At 36.0% G+C, this 18,537-nt stretch overlaps 1 protein-coding gene across 1 annotated transcript in view; it reads right to left on the bottom strand.

Annotated features, from left to right (window-relative positions):
• The window catches only part of LOC149803574 (general vesicular transport factor p115-like), an 88,364-nt gene that overhangs the window by 52,019 nt on the left and 17,808 nt on the right, over window positions 1–18,537 (bottom strand). Inside the window, exons 5-11 of the mRNA XM_089953315.1 lie at window positions 15,519–15,619; window positions 11,821–11,979; window positions 8,271–8,391; window positions 6,377–6,567; window positions 5,751–5,826; window positions 3,845–3,909; window positions 164–252 (exon numbers count right to left, since the gene is read on the bottom strand). Of these exons, the coding sequence (XP_089809441.1) occupies window positions 164–252; window positions 3,845–3,909; window positions 5,751–5,826; window positions 6,377–6,567; window positions 8,271–8,391; window positions 11,821–11,979; window positions 15,519–15,619 (802 nt within the window). The remainder of the gene's footprint in view (window positions 1–163; window positions 253–3,844; window positions 3,910–5,750; window positions 5,827–6,376; window positions 6,568–8,270; window positions 8,392–11,820; window positions 11,980–15,518; window positions 15,620–18,537) is intronic.

The raw sequence follows: 18,537 nt of genomic DNA, 5'->3' as shown, positions 1-18,537 counted from the left end.
CTGGCAAAGTATGCAGTAATAGAGAAATTTTACTGAGAACTTTTCATGATAATCCAGGGTTTGGCACATGGATACAGCATGATGGTGTAATTTCATTCGGTTCAGAATTATCTATAACTTAATCAATATAAGTTCAAGTATTTAATGAAAAACATTACCATACCGCGGAGGATTGGATGGTGCCATGACTGAAGCAAAATATTCCTGATTCTGTTGGCTCCCTCTAATAACTTCTGATACTGTATTTATTGTCTGAAAAGCAAGTATACATTTATTTTAAAGAGATGGTTATATATATGGGACAATTACATACCAAAGTATCTTTTCTTTTTTAAATTTCATTGGTGAATTACAAAAAAAAATATTTAAATGTCATAGGAAAGCTGTCATGGCCACATGATGGTCTGCTGGGGTACCATAAAGTAGCTATTTAGTGGACATGAAATTTAGCGATTTTATTTTAGCAATGGACAATAGGTAGGTCTTGTATTTTCTACTACTAGCAACAATTCTCTTTCTAACCTACAGTGAACTGTTCTGGAGACCACTAATGAGGATTGTGAAAAGGGTTTATGTGCCACATAACAAGGGGAAAAATCAAGAGGAGCAGATCACATATTTTGATTATGTTTTTTAATCATAGCTGCCAGCTCAGAGTACAAAAATACTAACTGCTTATGACAAACATACAGATTTTCAGGAACAAATACTTATTTTTTAAATTTTAATGCATAAGTAACTATTTACAACCTCTACTACTATCAGTAAAGTAGGACAGTGCCTTCCTTAATTATTTAATGTCAAAGATGCATGTTGCTGCACTCTTGTACCTTCTGAATGGGCACCCTGTTCCATTCAGGTGCCCATTTAGAAGGTGCAAGAGTGCAACACACAGACACAGGCTGTTTAAAGGAGCCTTTTCCACAACTCAGTTTTTTAAAATAATCATTATCGATTCCAATGTACTATCTTTCATTAATGATCTGTTGTTGTTGTTGTTGTTGTGGGGTTTAACGCCATTTCTCAGCACATGATAGGCTATGCATGGCGGCCAGTATTAATGGTGGAGGAAGAACCCGGGAAAAGCCCGGAAAGAACCACCAACCCACGAGATGCTACTGGCAAGCTTTCTCACATACCCACATTGGCCGAATCCTAGACTCGAACCCACGCAGACAAAGGTGAGATGGCAGTGATCCGTAACGAAGAGTGCTTTAGACCACTTGGCCACTCGGGGCCCCTCATTAATGATCTGAATTCTGTGTGATTTTCTTACTGAACTGTTTTTGTTTTTTTTTCACACGAGTAATCCTTTGCATTTGCGTCTGGGGAACGTGTGCGAAATGAATCACCAGCAACACTAGTAACTGAAAGAAGATGGTTCATTTCTAAAAGAAATTGAATAAACTGAATTTTGATCGAATTACATAAAGGTTATCTCTGGTTTTTATATATGTCATAAGTTAAGACTGAGTTGTTGATAAAGAAGTGGCAAGCTGATGTTTATTAGCTTTTTCATGCTCTTATATTTCATGGCCTCCATGCCCAATAGTTGAAAACATTACACAACTGGCAAAGTGTAAAGTTTTCTCCTTTACTAGATGGTTTCGTAAATCTAAACAAGACAGCACAATTGTCCTTCCATTTCTGTTTTCTTGTCTTTCCTGGAGAAAATTCTGAACATTCTGCTTTCCTATTCAACAAGATTAGAACCTGAATATTAGGAAGATGAGATACAGTGATAGCAACAGCTGTTTGCAAAATCCAATTCGGCAGATAAGGACAGGCATGGTAGCTTCAATATTGAATGAACCAATCATATTTTAGAACTGTTTTCCTATACACATGCGATACATTTCTATCAGAATAGAACCAAGTGCCCATTCTCATCAGAAAATTGCACGAATTTTTTTTTTTAAATAATAAAAAAAAAAAATTTGCAAGAAAAATGTACACCCATATTCAGGTCCAAAATACAAGACAAATACGGAAAAAAACGGGACACTTGGCAGCTATCTTTAAAAGACATGAAAGTCTGTTTTATTGGAAAATGTTTAGGACAATGGTGTCACGTTTATGTAATATTTTGATATGGGTTAAAGAACAAGAATACTCCCTGCTCTTTCTATTTAGAGACTGACTGGCTAACGTTTGCTCACTACTGTTAGTCAAAGCATGGCATGAACAGTGCTTACATATAAAAGTGAATATGTTACTGAGATCTCTAGAACTTTTAATTCATTGTATAAATGAAAGCAAATAAGATATGTACCAGTACAAAAGATTGGGTTTGTTAAGACAGAAGAAATGTCAGAGGTTATTCTAGATACTATCTTCAGTTGTAGCTGTATTTTTACCATATATTTTGAGAAGGCAAACATACAAAGCATTCTTATTAAACAAAACAGAAACATTTGTTTTTTTTTTTACATACAAAAATTTCACGAAATTACAAAAAATTATGAACTTTTGGCCATAATTGTTATAGCAGATAATAAAATTTTCGTATTTATTTTACAATGATACACTAAGCAGTATACTCTAAATGCAAATTTTGTTGAAAGATGTCGTAACTGGTGCTCTGATATTTTACCCACTTAAACATCATGGTTCATTTATATTTTAACCAATTTATAACTGGCATTTATTTGCCTGATGTAAAGAGAACTCGCAAAACTATTTATTTTGTTGATCAACTAATATAATCATGCAAAATCATCACTGCCCACAAACAAAAAATGTTATACTTAAAAAAATAAAAATTGCATATTAATCAAATATAATTATGTCCATGTTGTTGTTCACACTTGGGTTCCTGAATTTTTGGCACTCCTGAATTATTATACATAAATGCTCACAACACACACTGCCCATGTGAGATATGCCTACTGCATAAATGATAGGCACTTATTGACAAAATGCATGAGTGATGCTGAGTGCCCATGTGAGATATGGCTATTCCACAACACACAGGAACTTACTGACACAATGTATTTGTGGCACATTTTACCCATGTGAGATATGCATATTCCACAACTCATGGGCACTTATTAAGATAATGTGTGGCATGGTATGCTCATGAGATATTCATATTCCACAACACCTGAGTACTTAATGACACAATGCATGTGTGGCAGTTTGCCCATGTGAGATGTGCATCTTCCACAGTATATGGGCACTTACAGACACAAAGTATTTGTGATGTGGCTTGCCCATGTGAGATATGCCTATTTCACAAAACAAGAGCACCTAATGACAAAATGCATGTGTGGCCTGGTGTGCCCATGTGAAAGACATGCATATTCCATGACACATGGGCAGTTACTGACACAATGCATGTGTGGCACAGTTTTCTCATGTGATATACCTAATCCACAACACCTGTGCACTGAATGACAAAATGCATACGTGGCAGTTTGCTCATGTGAGATATGCACATTCCACAACACATGGGCTTTTACTAACAGAAAGTTTAGCATTTAAGAAATCTGTTTGTTTTCTTGAAACTGTTTCATGTACAGTTACTATAAACAGAAAATAAGGAAATTAGATGGTGTTATAATGATGGATAAATGTGCAGCAGCCATTTGTCATGTGACATGAGTCTCGAACCATAATCATTATTCTGTGTCTTGCTTGCTCCTGATGTCTTTAGTCTGAACTTGGAAAATTTTAGTTTGTTTTTGAAAAAATATTAAACAGGTACCCAGTTGCTCATTTGATTACCCCTGTTTATGTCAATGGGCAGGTACCCCATGACAGCTGTATGTGTGGCACTGTTTGCTCATGTGAGATATGCATATTCCGCAACACATGGGCACTTAATTACACAAGTACAACTTACCTCAGTAAGAACATCTGCTGGCACACCACTAGCCATCAATATCGCACATAACTGTTGTAATAAACCTAAAATATACATAAACAACCACTCAGGATTTTTGTTCTTATTTTCCAATTTAACATACTTCATGAGCAAAATCAATACAAACAGTTCAGCCTCTTTTGGCTTTTCTGCAGAAATTTTACTATCAACTAAAAGTGAAGATATTAAGCATGACTTGGAACATGCTAAGACAATGATACTTTAATTGTTCTTTTTCCTGCAAAGGGAGTCTACAATACCACAACAAAAAATGAGAATTTGAAAAAAGGCACTAAATATATACCCTTGTTTGGGATGTAAATCAAGTCAAAGTGACCCAGACAAAACAAATAACATATCAAAGCCTTAATATACAATAAGAACAGACAGGTTAGCTAAACGACTAAAATCCTTTATTAGTATTTATCAGAATGGATGCACACATCAAGTTTCATTACTCTAAAAGCTACCATACATAAATTTTCAAAACTTTACGAGTCATACATTATATCCAGCTGAAAGTCCATGAAGGTGATAACTCTCCAACAAAAAATGTAAAAGCACAAAGATTTGTTGAAAAGTGAACCTTCATATGATGAATATGTACAAAGATTCACAGCAATACATAAAAACATTTAAACTAGTTGCATTCAATAGATTCTGTAAAATAAAAGGACAATAACAATAAATGGTAGGAGCGCAGTGATTTGTTGATATGCCCATATTTAGATGTTGACCATAATCTATACTAAGTTTCACGGTCATCTTCCGAAAAATGAGACAAGTTGCATTCACAAGATTTTGTCACACACTGCATTCAGCTGCAAGTCAAAAAGAGGAATAACTCTTATAAAAATATTACAAGGAAAGTGACTTGATGATATTGGCATATTCAGTTGATGACCATAGTATTTTCCACATGTCATGGCTTTACATAAAAAAGTGATGGACTCGTGAAAACAAAATTGTGTGCTGGATAGATACACTGCAATGAGCTCAACAAAAAAACCCAGGTGGAAAGTGATTTTTACGTATGAGCATATTCCATGATGACCACAATATTTACAAATTTTCATGGTGATGTCATAAAACTATGAAAAAAGTTGCATTCACAAGATTCAAAATTTCTAATCTCAATAGTCCTCATCCTAGATTACTTCCCTTGCTTTCAAAATGTAAATTGGCCAGTACAGTATTTTCTGCTTTTAGTTACTGGCCATATCTGATGGCCAATCAGCATTGTTTGTATGTAGGTTTTTGGGCAGTAGCTATTTGGACACAATGATACTGATTTACCTTCACCTCTACAGATGCAGTTAAGTGCTGAAACATTTCTCGATTCATACCTGCCTTATCAGAGATTTCAACACATGGGTATACATATCAGGAATCTTTGCAGTAACCTTTGGGAATCTTGGCAGCCAATGCCGAATGATCAGTAACAAGTTTTTAATGGAATAAATGGTGTACCCATTCCTCCAATTCCAGATGCTTGAATTAGTTGAATATTGTTTATCAAAATAATTAGAATAAACATTATATTTCCTCAAATATTTGGGGAAAGAAATCCAAGCAAGTTTGGGTAACTGACAACCAGGGACCATTCCTCATCTACACGATAGACAACTGGAAATCTTTTGAGGTCTCATCAATCTAAAGTGTGGATAACAAATCTGGTTAAATTCCAAACATTATCAGAAAAACATGGTAACTTGCTGACACACAGCTGAATGGACTGAAATAGTAATTATAATAGAGCTCTGCTGACTTTGTCAAGTAGGCCCTAATAACTATGTATCAGCCAATGTTTCCTGCTATTCTCAAATAAGAATATACAAGTATTATCTGTCCATGAAAGTCAAGCTAAAAATCTATGATAACTTACCACAAGAATGCATATTTTTCTGACAAGTGGATGTTAACTGTTGTGGATTGTTTGGAGACACCAAGGTTCTCACCAACTGAAGAAAGGGAAAAAAGAAAAGGGAAGCTTTTCTTATTAACCTGTTGACAAATAATGAGTTTCTACTGAACTTGTTCATTAACTATTTCAAATATTCATCAAACAACTGAAGATATGTTCCATAAAATAAAATAAACTCTCGTGTTGTGCTCCCAATTTCTTTTGCAACATTCTAACTTGGACAAGCCATTATATACTTTTGTAATAAGGTGGAATTCCCATAAAGATGGAGAATGACTAAGTTTTTTTATAAAGTAGTGGACATGGATGTGAATGTTCTGCTTAGAATCTGATATATAAGCTTCACACAGCTCACAGTCGGCTTCATACTATTTCATGGCAGCAGACTGGGACATTTTGGCAAAAGCAGATCATGTACAGCATCATAATCAGAGGCAAATGACAATGAATTACCACGCTGGTATGGTTCAATACACTACTTTAATAAAAATCTACACTACTTTAATAAAAGTTAAGTCACGACTACCTGATCCTATAATGGGATTTCTGCCTATAATGGAAAGGAAAAAAAAATGATGATGTATTACCTGCAACATTAAATGTATGTTGGTAACTTTCTGTGCTGACCATCCTCCCTGTGATTGCTGCTGAATATTATCCACATCAAAAAACGGTGTAAGGTACTTTATACAGCTACTTTCCCGGAAAAAATTCTGATTTGATGAATTATTTCTCAATAGGTTTAATAACAAAAGTAAACAGTCTTCGACCACAATCCCTGTAAAAAAAAAAAAAATCTAATAAACAGAAGAAAAATTCTAGCAGACATCAACAGAAACCAACATTTATGGTAAAGCATGTTTCTTTGATAACACAAACCTCATCGTAATACACTGAAATTCCTTCCACTACCTTGAAAATCCAGACCACAAAAGTGAAAACAAAACATTAACATTTCATGGCTTATTCAAAAAGTGCCAGCACATCATCTGCTTACCACAATGCAAGTCAGACGTGAGTGATCTCTCCTTGGATTGATGGATTCACCAATCCCATTATTCATAGATATTACTGGAGTGGACATGCATGCTCTTCAAAAGAGATGGACTGTGGAAAGGGCTTCAGGCGAAGAGCTTGGATGGGGGTCGGGCTTAGGGAGGAAGGCCTGTATTATAAGTGGGTAACAGATATCCGGAAATTCTGAATCCGGAAATTCTGATGACTCTTGGCAGACATTTTTCATGAATATTATTGTGGCAGCCAGATATTTGTGAAAATTATTATACAGACATTCAAAGGAGGTATAAAAAAGTTGCAAACAAGAAACAATAATTATTATTAAATGTACTGGAAAATGTTGTCATTTTCTGTTCCAGACTAGTTGTTGCTTTAGTTTCAGTACCATTGCTTTTGTACTAAACTAAATTTTTATCAAACTATTTATTAACAAAAATGATTATTTTTTGAAAAAATATATTACACCATTTTATCCAACAACAGGATTTTAACTCTCTACTGTCTTAAAATTGATTTAACAAGCAGACCTACTACACTGAAAATATGTAACATTTAACTGACGGGCATTTCCAGTCAATTCGGACAGTTTTATTTGCTCTGGTATTCAAACTGGTCTTGGAGAATGAAAATAAAGGTTGGTTGTTGTTACTAGTATATTTTTTTATCTATTTAAATATGGCCTAGGCTATAAGTATTTTGTTCTAAAGATCTAATCTGTACTGACACATTGTTAAAAATACACTTAATGAGTGGAACTGATTTTTGCAAAGTCTAGTAAAGTCCCAGAGGCAAAACTTGTATTCCCATTTACAAGACTAATGGTGAGTAGCCAGTCTATGAAAATGACTTCACTAAAGAATCATCTTGACAATCTCTACCCTCATTCAACTTGGTGACTTTGCTACAACCGTTATGGAGCTGAAAGTTTAGTCACCAACACCCGAATTTATTTGTATCACCTAATAACCTTCAAATTTGACTTCATGGAGGTGTTTATGTGACATTTAACTGGATAAACAAATCAAAGACAATTCAGTAATTAATTACAAGTGAAATATTTTATGATTTTTATGATTGATATCCAGTTGCTCACAGTATGTGCCAGTCAAAACCTTTGATCATTTGGAGATGTACAGTAAATACAATGAATTAAAGATCCCTGCTGGGTAAATATTATTTGAAGAAAAAAAATGCATTACTTCAAAAATGGTTTCTTCAAATACATTACCTGATAATAATACATAAGTGAACAGGTATGAGATGGAGGGGGGGGGAGTCACATCCCTACTCTTAAGTTAGCCTTGACTTAGTCTACTAAGGTTAAGAGCTGCAGCTTTGAGGAAGAGTTAGAACAGATAGATATGCTGTTAAAATGCAAACTCAGAAAGTTTTAATGTAATTTTTATATTCAAAGGGTAACAGAACACATCAAAATGAGAAAAAAAATTCAGAACTTAATTTTACCTCCATCACTACTTCCTTCCTGTGTGATTATTTCCAGCAATCTTTCAAATGCATTCTCAAATGCCACTATCTTCTGAATGTTGGCGTTGTTTTTTACAAGTTGAATTAATAACAGAAGTGCCTGAAAAAGACACATGAATTCAGTCAGAAATGAAATATGGAACATGTGCATGCATGCCTGCCTTTCTTTCCTTAAATCACAGAATGCATACCTATGCACCTCCTTTATCACTTCAGAGCAATCTTCAATTACTTGAATTGCCAACTAGTGAATACCAAAACCAAAACTTCAAATCAAGGTAAGTATTTATTAGTCTGATGTGCATGGAGCTGGGATAGACTGAAGCACATCTCTTATACAAGAGGCCAAAGTTAGCCTGATATCACTCACCCTGATAACCGACACTTATCAGCTTCTGAATGCAAATTCACACATACTGAAACTGAAAAGGTAAGATATGCTAGGAGCTCATTTTTTCCTGTTTCATAACTTAGAAATTTTTCCTAGACCAATCATTAAAGAATTTACATTTACCTCTGCAGTAAGTGTAATTCCTAGGTCTGTCCTTACCCTCTTGGGGCTTCATCCATTAAGTCCTAGCTGGTTGCAGGTTCAATTCCCACTATTTGATCAGCATGTATCGACTACCAAATTTTGCAATAGCACTTTACTCACAGGTTCAGTTTAAAGTACAGATCATGTTTAATTTTGTTATATTTTATACCTTCTTTTATTGAAATTTATGCATCTTGTATTCTAAAATTATTCTGCAAGGGGAAGAACTCTGCATAACCCAAAACCTGTGATTCTAAATAATCCTTATTATGGGCTACTTCCTCACTTTCTAATTAAAAAAACTGTCAAGTAAATGCATGCACCGTTCAACATTTTTTAAAACAATTCAAAGAATAAAATGAAAAAATGGACACTGAAAATATATTTTATTGTGCTATCCTGAAAATCAACAATGAAAAAAAGCACTGCATTGTTCTAGGAAATATATTGTGTTAGTTTAAGCTGGTTTTAGCAGCACTTTAAACAAATTATTGGCTATATCATACTAAGGAAATGTTATTTATATGATTTTCCCCCTAACATGCAGAGGCAGCTAGTCTAGGCAGGTACTAAAGCCCAAACCCCTTGATTATAAGTTTGAAACTTGACCAATGCAAAAAACTATAAAGAAATTAAAAAAAATAACTTTCATAGGGCTGTTCTATGTAAACATTTATGGCACCCAGGGAAGGCAGCTTTAAAAAAATATATTTCACAGTACATTGACTGCACAGAGATCATATTAAAATGAAAAGAAAATTCTAACTTGCATCTATGGGTGAGTACGCTACATTAAAAGTGCCTTCCCTGGGTCCCATGCATTGTTTTACTGGAACAGACCTTAAACAATGTTCCATGATTTAATGCAGAAATATACCATAATAGTCTCATCCATATATCTGCTTGCCTATTCTGGCAATAATTTGCAGGCACAAATTCCTCAAAACTCATTCTAACACAATATGAACATGTTCCAGAAAAAAAGTAATGTAATATTTCCTGGCATATTTAGGTTGGACTCGTAGAAAGTTTTGTACATCAAGTCTATTTTCTTTCAACATATGAAATAATGGCAGTTTTCCTTAAGTTTCCCTTCAGATGCGTAAAGTTATCAAGTAGCAGTCAAATTTCATTCTTAAGTTCCGATTATGCATGAAAATGGTTCAAAATATGTGACACAGCACAGTCTAAGGAACGTGTACAAAAGATGAATTTTGGTTAGACACAATAATGACCATGTGAACAGTTACACATTTACCTTAATAGATATGCAACATTTAAAAAAATAAGAAGCCAGCATGCCAGGAAAGAGGCAGATAAGAGAAACATGTGACTCAGAAAAAAAGAGGCTTGATCATATAAACATTGGAAAGGAAGACATGTTCATACAATAAATCAATTACACCATATTCTCTGGTGAGATACCAGTGATATGGTTGGTGTTGTGGACTCAAATGGTATTGGTAGAGAAAACTCAAACTAGAACACGCCCGATTTCTCTACCAACACCCTTTTGTCGACATACTCTATAATATCATTTAATGCCACGTTGAAGATGATAGGATTATGCTGTTGTTGTTATAGGGTTTAATGTCATTTTTTTTAGCACAAGATAGGCTATACATGGCAGAATAAACGGCGAAGGAAGAAACAGGAAAACCCTGGAAAGAACCAGCGACCCATGAGAAGCTACCAGAAAGCTTTCTCATGTACCCACATTGGCTGAGCCAGAGACTCAAACCCATGCAGACTGAGGTGAGATGGCAGCGATCTGTAACTGCGAGAGCTTTAGACCACCAGCCACTCGGGGCCCCAGAGGATTATGTAAGAAGAATTATCAAAAGTGTTCACAAGCTTAACCAATCAAATCGAAGACCACTTATTAATATTTGTGGAATTCACTAAATATAATCACAAATCTGCATGACATAAACTTACATTTCAGGTCTTATCAGAAATAAAGCCTCAAAAGTGTTTACAAGTTCAGTCAAATGGAATGTAGGTCAATGCTAATTTAGACTTTTTGGTTAATTTTTTGCACTGTGCTCTATTTAAACTCTCGTTCACAATAAACATTAAATACCACTGCCTCATTTACATTTTCTGTCTGATATGTATGAGGTGTACAATAAACACATAACTGTAAGTGTTAATTGACATGTGAAACTGTACCATGTCTTACAGTGCTAAAACTCACATCAAACTTAACCATTAATGTTTCATATGATAAATATCCTGATACCATTAATTTGATACAACAGAACTATCCATACAGAATACAGATACAATAGAACTAACCATACAGAATACCAGTACTATTTATTTCCATACTGAATACTGATACTATTTATTTCCATACAGAATACCGATACTATTTATTTCCATACTGAATACTAATAATATTTATCTGCTGTGTTTCTATACTACTTCAGAGCAAGTGAAATGCTAATTCGGTCTTATTTTTTCTGGCTGACCAGCTATAAAACTTTCAATCAGTAATTGGCAGCAACTATCCTACCAAGTTCACCTTGCATACGTATTATCACAGATACCAAAAGACTCTCATCATAAGGATTGTAGGTAGTGAATAAGATACATATGGAAATACTAAGACTGTGTGTCTGCATGAGTACTTTTAAACATTCAGAACCTGTCTATATTTTCTTCAATGATGTGTCTGTACCAAGACAACGAATCTGGAACTGTTTTTCCTTACAATAAACTCAAAGTTACACATTAAAAAACCCCACTTTTCTGTGCCATCAAACACACTTTTAGTTATGATTTATTTTCTCTGTAGCATTAACACACCAGAATCAGATGGCAAGTTACTTAAGCATTTTGTTCGGTTAGGTAAATACACAAAACAGACCTGTGTGTTTACAAATATGAACTGATGGAAAGAAAGAGAGATAGAGAGAGAGAGAGAGAGTGTGTGTGTGTGTTTGTGTGTGTGTGTGTGTGTGAGAGAGAGAGAGAGAGAGCAGCACTCACATCATTCCTGATAATTTCTCTGCTCTCTGACAGGAGATCCATCAGTCTGGAGACACCCATGGGACTAACCAGTATCAGGTCCTGCACATCCTTACACTTATTTGTCAAAATCACCGTCAATAAGCGAACTGTTGGCCACAGGATGTGGAAGTCATATTCCTGGAGAAAAGGGAAGGAAAAGTTCACTGCATAATATGTATACATCTGTTCATTACAATAAAGGTCACTGATCCAAGAAAAACTAACACTGTTAGTGTGTATGTTGTGTGATTTGGATTTTTAATGTAGCTTTAACAATTTTTCAGTTATATCGCTACGATGTCTGCAGTGTGGTAGTTTATAGTGATGTCAAGCACTGGGGCATCATGCTGCAGGCATGTAGCATGATGTCCCACCCAGTCACATTATCCTGACACCAGGCTGACCAACCTCTTAATGCTGAGCGCCTAGCGAGGCAGCTGTTAGTACCATTTTTATAAGTATTTGGTATAACTCAGCAGGGGACCGAACCCACAACCTCCTGCTTCCGAGGCAGACGCTCTGACCACAAGGCCACCGGAACGGCAACATTGTTAGCAAGCAAAACTTACAAGATACTCAAGCTTCTGCAGTTTTGGTCAACATTAATTCAGTGCTGTTAAAAAATCCATGTTGAGTAGGTCACAAGCACTGAGTTTAGGCATGCAATACATGTTCATACCACTTAAAGTAAAAGACCTATTTCATCAATATATGCCTTTAAACCACCAAAATTTGTTGTATTATGGTGTCATATACAAAAGTGGTGAAAATATGGAAATCTTACAGGTGTTGCCGATGCAGTAGAAAGGGGTTCTCAACTTTCCAATGTATCAAAGAGATTGATGGATCAGGTCCTTTAATAGTCTTTTATTCACTCTTTATTTTGTTCTGACGAAGCATTACCACTGCAGCAAGTGCTTTGCTGTTCTTTCCATGGGCCAGATCTAACCAGCTGTTCGCTAATGGTGTTAGGTTTCTTATCTGTCACACTGTTACGCTGACCCCATGATCCTGCAGTTTGCTGCTATATTCATAGGCCAAATCTAATTGGTTTTGCTGGTGGTGCTGGATTATTTGTCACACTGTTACATGATATTTTACATTTCCTGTTTCACTCTCATTTTAAAAGGTGGATGCTCACAAGGGTTCATGAGGCATCAAGACAGTAAATTTGGTCTCACTCTCTAACCAGGCAATGTCTGTCTGGGTATATATGGCATTTGTGTGGAAGGTCATTTACTCCATTCTACCTGCATTGGATAAGTCTTGTCAGCAGTGTTAAGTGGAGTTGTAGCTTCGGCAAACATTCTGGCCTTGGGAGGCTCAGGTCTTTCACACAAATGTTACCTATAGTATTTTGTTCTCTTGCATCCACTTAGAGTGGTCATTCTGATAATTTGCACAAGAAATTTTCTCCATGCATGATGATCCATTGTATATTTGGCTGTAGAAGATTGGATGAGAAAACTTGAAATTTCAGGATGGACTGTTTTGCAATGTGGATATGGATAGGAATTCATTACTTCATTACTCTCTGCAAGCTGGAAATTAATGGAAGCTATGGCACTGGAGAGTGTGCTGAGGCTGACTTTCAGGCGTGTCTGAAGTGAGGTTCTCAATGCAGTAGCCTAGAATATGCTCAGATTGCTGAAATATACCATCAAGACCCAGAGTGAGCATAGATCCAACTGCTGTGATGTTGCAAAACAGCTGCTGCATGTTGAAAATGGATTTCCATTCCATATACAAAAAGAAAGGTTTTGACATTGCCAGGCCTGCACGATCTCTTTTGATGGATGTAACTCCACTGTAGAAGACCGGTATGTCTTGTAGATGAAAGCTGATGGGAGTCATCTGAGAGAAAAGAAATGCTTGTTGATGTTTGGGTCTTAAAGTTGCCTTTCAAAGTAGTACAAGATATCTTTCAAAGTAATGCAAGATATCAGATATGTAAACAGACTATATTAACTGTTTTAAAGGGTGATATTTTTCTTGGTTAAATGACAGAAGGAAGCAAAATTTGTTTGATTCTAGGCGGACCATCCCAAATGAATAATACAAATATTCTTTAAAAGAAACAAACTTATATTTTACATCTCTGAGTAAGCCTGTAATTACCTCTACACCGTTACTAAAAAATAATGTCCCATGAGAATAAATATAGTGTACCCATCCCTACACTTTCAAAGCACAGAATATCTTCAACATGTTAGCAAAGTGATAATCATAAACACGATTTTCCTCTCAAATTACTTGCATCTTTCTTTTCCCTTCACCTCTGTTACCATTTTTCACCTGCTATTATAGTCCAATCCACTGGTTGCTTGTTATTTACATTCTGAGTGCCATCAAAAGTTCAAGATGGTACTTGGTGTACCACAGTTGGTACTGGATTGCAACAAATTCAGGACCAGTCATGAACCTGTCCTGTGCCAGTCTGCGATGTCTTCATAGGTCTGGTACTTGAGAAATTATTGCCAAATACAATGGTTTTCTATGCACTGGGGCATCTACGACTGAACTGGGGATGGAACTGGCATGACAGGGTACCAGAAACTGTCTCCATCTTAAACCCACAACTGGGCATACCAGGAAAACATATCAATGTACCCAGTCCTGGTGACAGAGATAACGGATGAAACTGTGCTGGAGCTCAAGTGGAAGAAGTCCATGGCTCTGCTGACATCTGGTACCAAATTCCAATGCCTGCTACCTAGGAATGATCACCATAGCCAGTACCAGGTGTCCGCATGTGGTGATTTGTTATCAACGACTGGTTCATGTGGGCCTCTGTACCATGTCAGTACTGGTCCAGTAGTCCATTCAGTGTTGATTAAGTCTGGTTGTGGCACTGTAGGCAATGGCATGGCTGCAACTATGTGGAAAACCATTGTTGGCACAGACTGCATGATCTTTTTCATAATTAGTTTTCTTTCTGCCTAAAGTGACCTGGACATGAGGTAGTTGGCAACTGAGACATTGTCAGCATCCTTGTGGAGAGTTTCTAGGCTCTTTCATAAACCTGGGTCAACTGTATGGCCATAAAATTCACTCATCTCTCTTCAGACTAGACAGAACAATGTCAAAAGTATGATTCTAACACCTCACAGCGCTTATACAAGTGAGATGATTATCTTATGCCAGCTTGAACCTCTGATGCAGTCACATATTTAATCTGCTCACAGTTACTGATAATTAGAGTCAGCAAAAGTGTGTCATATATGGGTGAAATCTGACAAGTACTGTGCTAAGCTCACAGTGAAGAGGACATTTAGAGTTAATATAAATCCTAGTGTACAATTATAAAAATTACCTTAATAAAAGGAATAAATCATCATTTACTAGATATAACTTACAGAAAAGGTCAAGAGATGAATTATTACAATCCATGGGGCAGGCAATTTATGATGGCACTGATTAGCTTATCGCAACAAGTAATCTGTCTAAAATACAACTGACATGAAAATTAATTTTTTTCAATACTTTGGAAATAACAAACAAATCCTTTGTGAATCCATCTCAAGAGACCCTATAGAAGACCATCTTGCCCAGAAGCAAAGTGGCAAATAATACCTTGAAAGCTCCCCCCCCCGACTTATGAGGCCACCTCTTCATCAAAGAATGGATGGCATCATAAGGGAAAAACCACTGTATTATATACAACAAAATAAACCTACCGTCAATAAAGAGAGCAGCAAAGTAACATTATCTGTCTTTTTAATAAAAATCTCTGTAAATTGGGCTCCTAAATCACCTGGTACATTAGGTGCATCTTCATCTGTAAAAGAAAAGAAAAAGTACCTGTTACAGAAACACTTTAAAAAAAACCATAACTACAAGACAGACAAAAGCAAAAGTCCATGATGCACTCCTGTCCAAAAGAAAGTTCTACGAATTCAAGATAAGACCCTTTCTTCTTCTTAACTGCCAAGTGTTGAAACCATCTTTCATATTTTTAAAATAAGTCACTGTGCCAGTCATAATGGATGCAAGATAGGCACCATTTTCACTCGGGACAAACTACATATTGATTCAAAGATTTTGGTGAAAACCCTATGCCAATGTGAGAATCCATTCAGAAATATGAATGATAATATTTTCAATATGTTCATTGTCGCAGTTATCCTGAATGTCTACAGGGCACAGTTTTCTTTTAGAACCAAGTACACATCATATGAAATCTTTTGGTGAAAAAATATGTCAGTAAGACCATCAATTATAGATGAGTAGCAACAGGAAGATTTTCAACATGGCCACCATGGCAGCCATATTTGAGGTCAGATTGGCACTGTTTTCATTCAGACCAACTAATGGTTAAAACTCCATGTCGATATGATTTTCATTTAAGAGTAGCAGTTATGATTTTTAAGACGGCTGCTGTGGTCACCACAATGGATATCAGCTCAGCATCATTTTCAATTACTCTGGTGGCAATACTGAATGTCTGTGCAGAACCATGTTAGTTTATGACCATCAAGACTTCATAAGACTTCTGATGAAAACCCCATGTCAAGATGACTTTTTGTTAAATAGGTGTAGCGATATAAAGATTTAAAATATGGCTGCCATAGTGACCAAATTGAATGTCAGATCAGCACCATTTTCATTTTGGAAAACCCTAATATTGATATTATTATCCAATCAGGAGTTGTGATGATTTTTCAGGATGGCCTAGTGGTGGCCTTATTGGATGTCTGAGCAGACCCATTTCATTTAACTAAACATCATAAAACCAGATTCGAATAAGACTTTCCATTCAGAAGAAGTGATAACAGGATTTTTAAGATGGCTGCCATGGTGGTCATATTATAAATCAGATCAGCACCATTTTAATTTAGGATCAAGACAGCTGCTATGGTGGCCACTTTGGACATCTGAACAGTACCACTTTATTTAGGAGCAAGGTTCTAAACCTTGAGATGAATGCGTGTGTATAATTTCTTGGCAATCCTCTATGAAGTTTAGGAGGAGTAGCAATATGAAATGGACGGGCAGATGATAGACCATCCAATAAATGCTTCTGGTCTAAGACCAGTACAGCTAACAACACGTGTGAGACAATTGATTGCAGACAGGTAATTGCATAACTTTTCTGGTTAATGATCAAGGTTAACAAATTGTGATGAAGTCATGCACATCTTCAAATGACAACTATAATTACCAAGTTGCATGGCAACTGAGACTAGTCACACTTACACAAAAATGTGTCAGACACTGCTCTAAGCCAAAAGACAAAAAAGGCAATAGCTATAACAAAAATAGTTCTCAATGGGACTGATTCTTTACTGGTCAAAAAGAATTTCCTGGAATCCAAGATAAAACCATTTCTTCTTTATAACTGCTGAGTGTTGGAACAATCTCTAATAACCTTAAGCAATAATAAGATGGCCATAATAGACAGAAGATCATCACATTTTCATTCAAAACCAGCTAGACATTATAAGAAGTCTTTTGGTGTAAACCTCATGTTGATAATGTCCATCAATTCAGTACAAGGGATGATAAAATGATTTTCAAAATGACCAGCATGGTGGATGTACTGAATATGAGATCAACACCATTTCCATCTAGTTTGTGGTTTTCACCAATTTTCAGTGCATGACAGGCTATACATGGCAGCCAGTATGTTTGGTGGAGGAAGGACCTGGGTAGAACCACTGACCTACATGAAACTACTGGCAAGGTTTCTCACAACATACCTATACTGGCTGAGCTGAGACTTAAACCCACTTGGATAGAGGTTGGATGTCAGTGATCTGTAAAGACAAGTGCCTCATATCACTCAACCACACAAGGCCCCTTCCATTTAGGACCAACTAGATGTCATAAAAAGTATTTTGGTGAAAAACCAGTATTGATAAGATCATCAATTCATTAGTAACTGTAACAAGATTTTCAAGATTATCTATATATATATATTGCTTATCAGACCAGCATCATTTTCATTTTGACCAACAAGACACTATAAGCAGTCATCTGACAGACATTACGACTTTCTGCTTAGGGAGTTAAAATATGTCACAGAATAAGGCAAGAAATAACTTGGTTTTGCCGTAGAGTGATTTGACTGTTTTCGTCGTACATGCGTACAACATTACCTAGGGTGGATAATTGTTTTTCTAGTTATGTGACTGAGCTCACTGCATCTCGTCGTAAATTGTTTGCGGCGAGAGACACAAAAAGCACGGGTATTTTACCCTTGCTAATACTCATTTTCCTGTAGATTTAAGGCAAGTTTCTGTTCTAATCGACACATTGGTCTTTTGGGATCTTGTCAAGGAGTGTATGCTCTCCATTTCATTCTACAGCCATTGGGGTAAGTGTTACATTTTATTTTATTTGCAAATATGTGAAGCATATTCAGTTTTAATAAGGTAGAGTGAAATGTTGCTTTATCACTACGTGGATTTGAAATGTTAAGAACCTTTGTACTGTTACAAGATGCTATTAAGAGTTTAATTTAGTAGCATGTGTTTATAGATTTTAATTCCATACTTTTCAATACGACCAGTGTGGTTTTATTTTAGCTGTGTACAGGCGTATCAAGCTGTCAGTCTAGCTGTTTGTATGTCTGTCTGTATGGGGATTGAAGTATGTGCAACCATCAAGGCCAAAAAAACGATGGAAGTGTTGACCTGTAAACTTGTATGCATGGTGGATCCATGAAGGGTGTGTGTGGCCAATACAAGTGTGAGC

This window comes from Sinohyriopsis cumingii, chromosome 3 (assembly GCF_028554795.1).
Source record: "Sinohyriopsis cumingii isolate HCF-2022 chromosome 3, ASM2855479v2, whole genome shotgun sequence".
Lineage (NCBI taxonomy): Eukaryota > Metazoa > Mollusca > Bivalvia > Unionida > Unionidae > Sinohyriopsis > Sinohyriopsis cumingii.
Note: the sequence above shows the minus strand (reverse complement) of the source record. Positions and strands in the feature narration are given on the sequence as shown.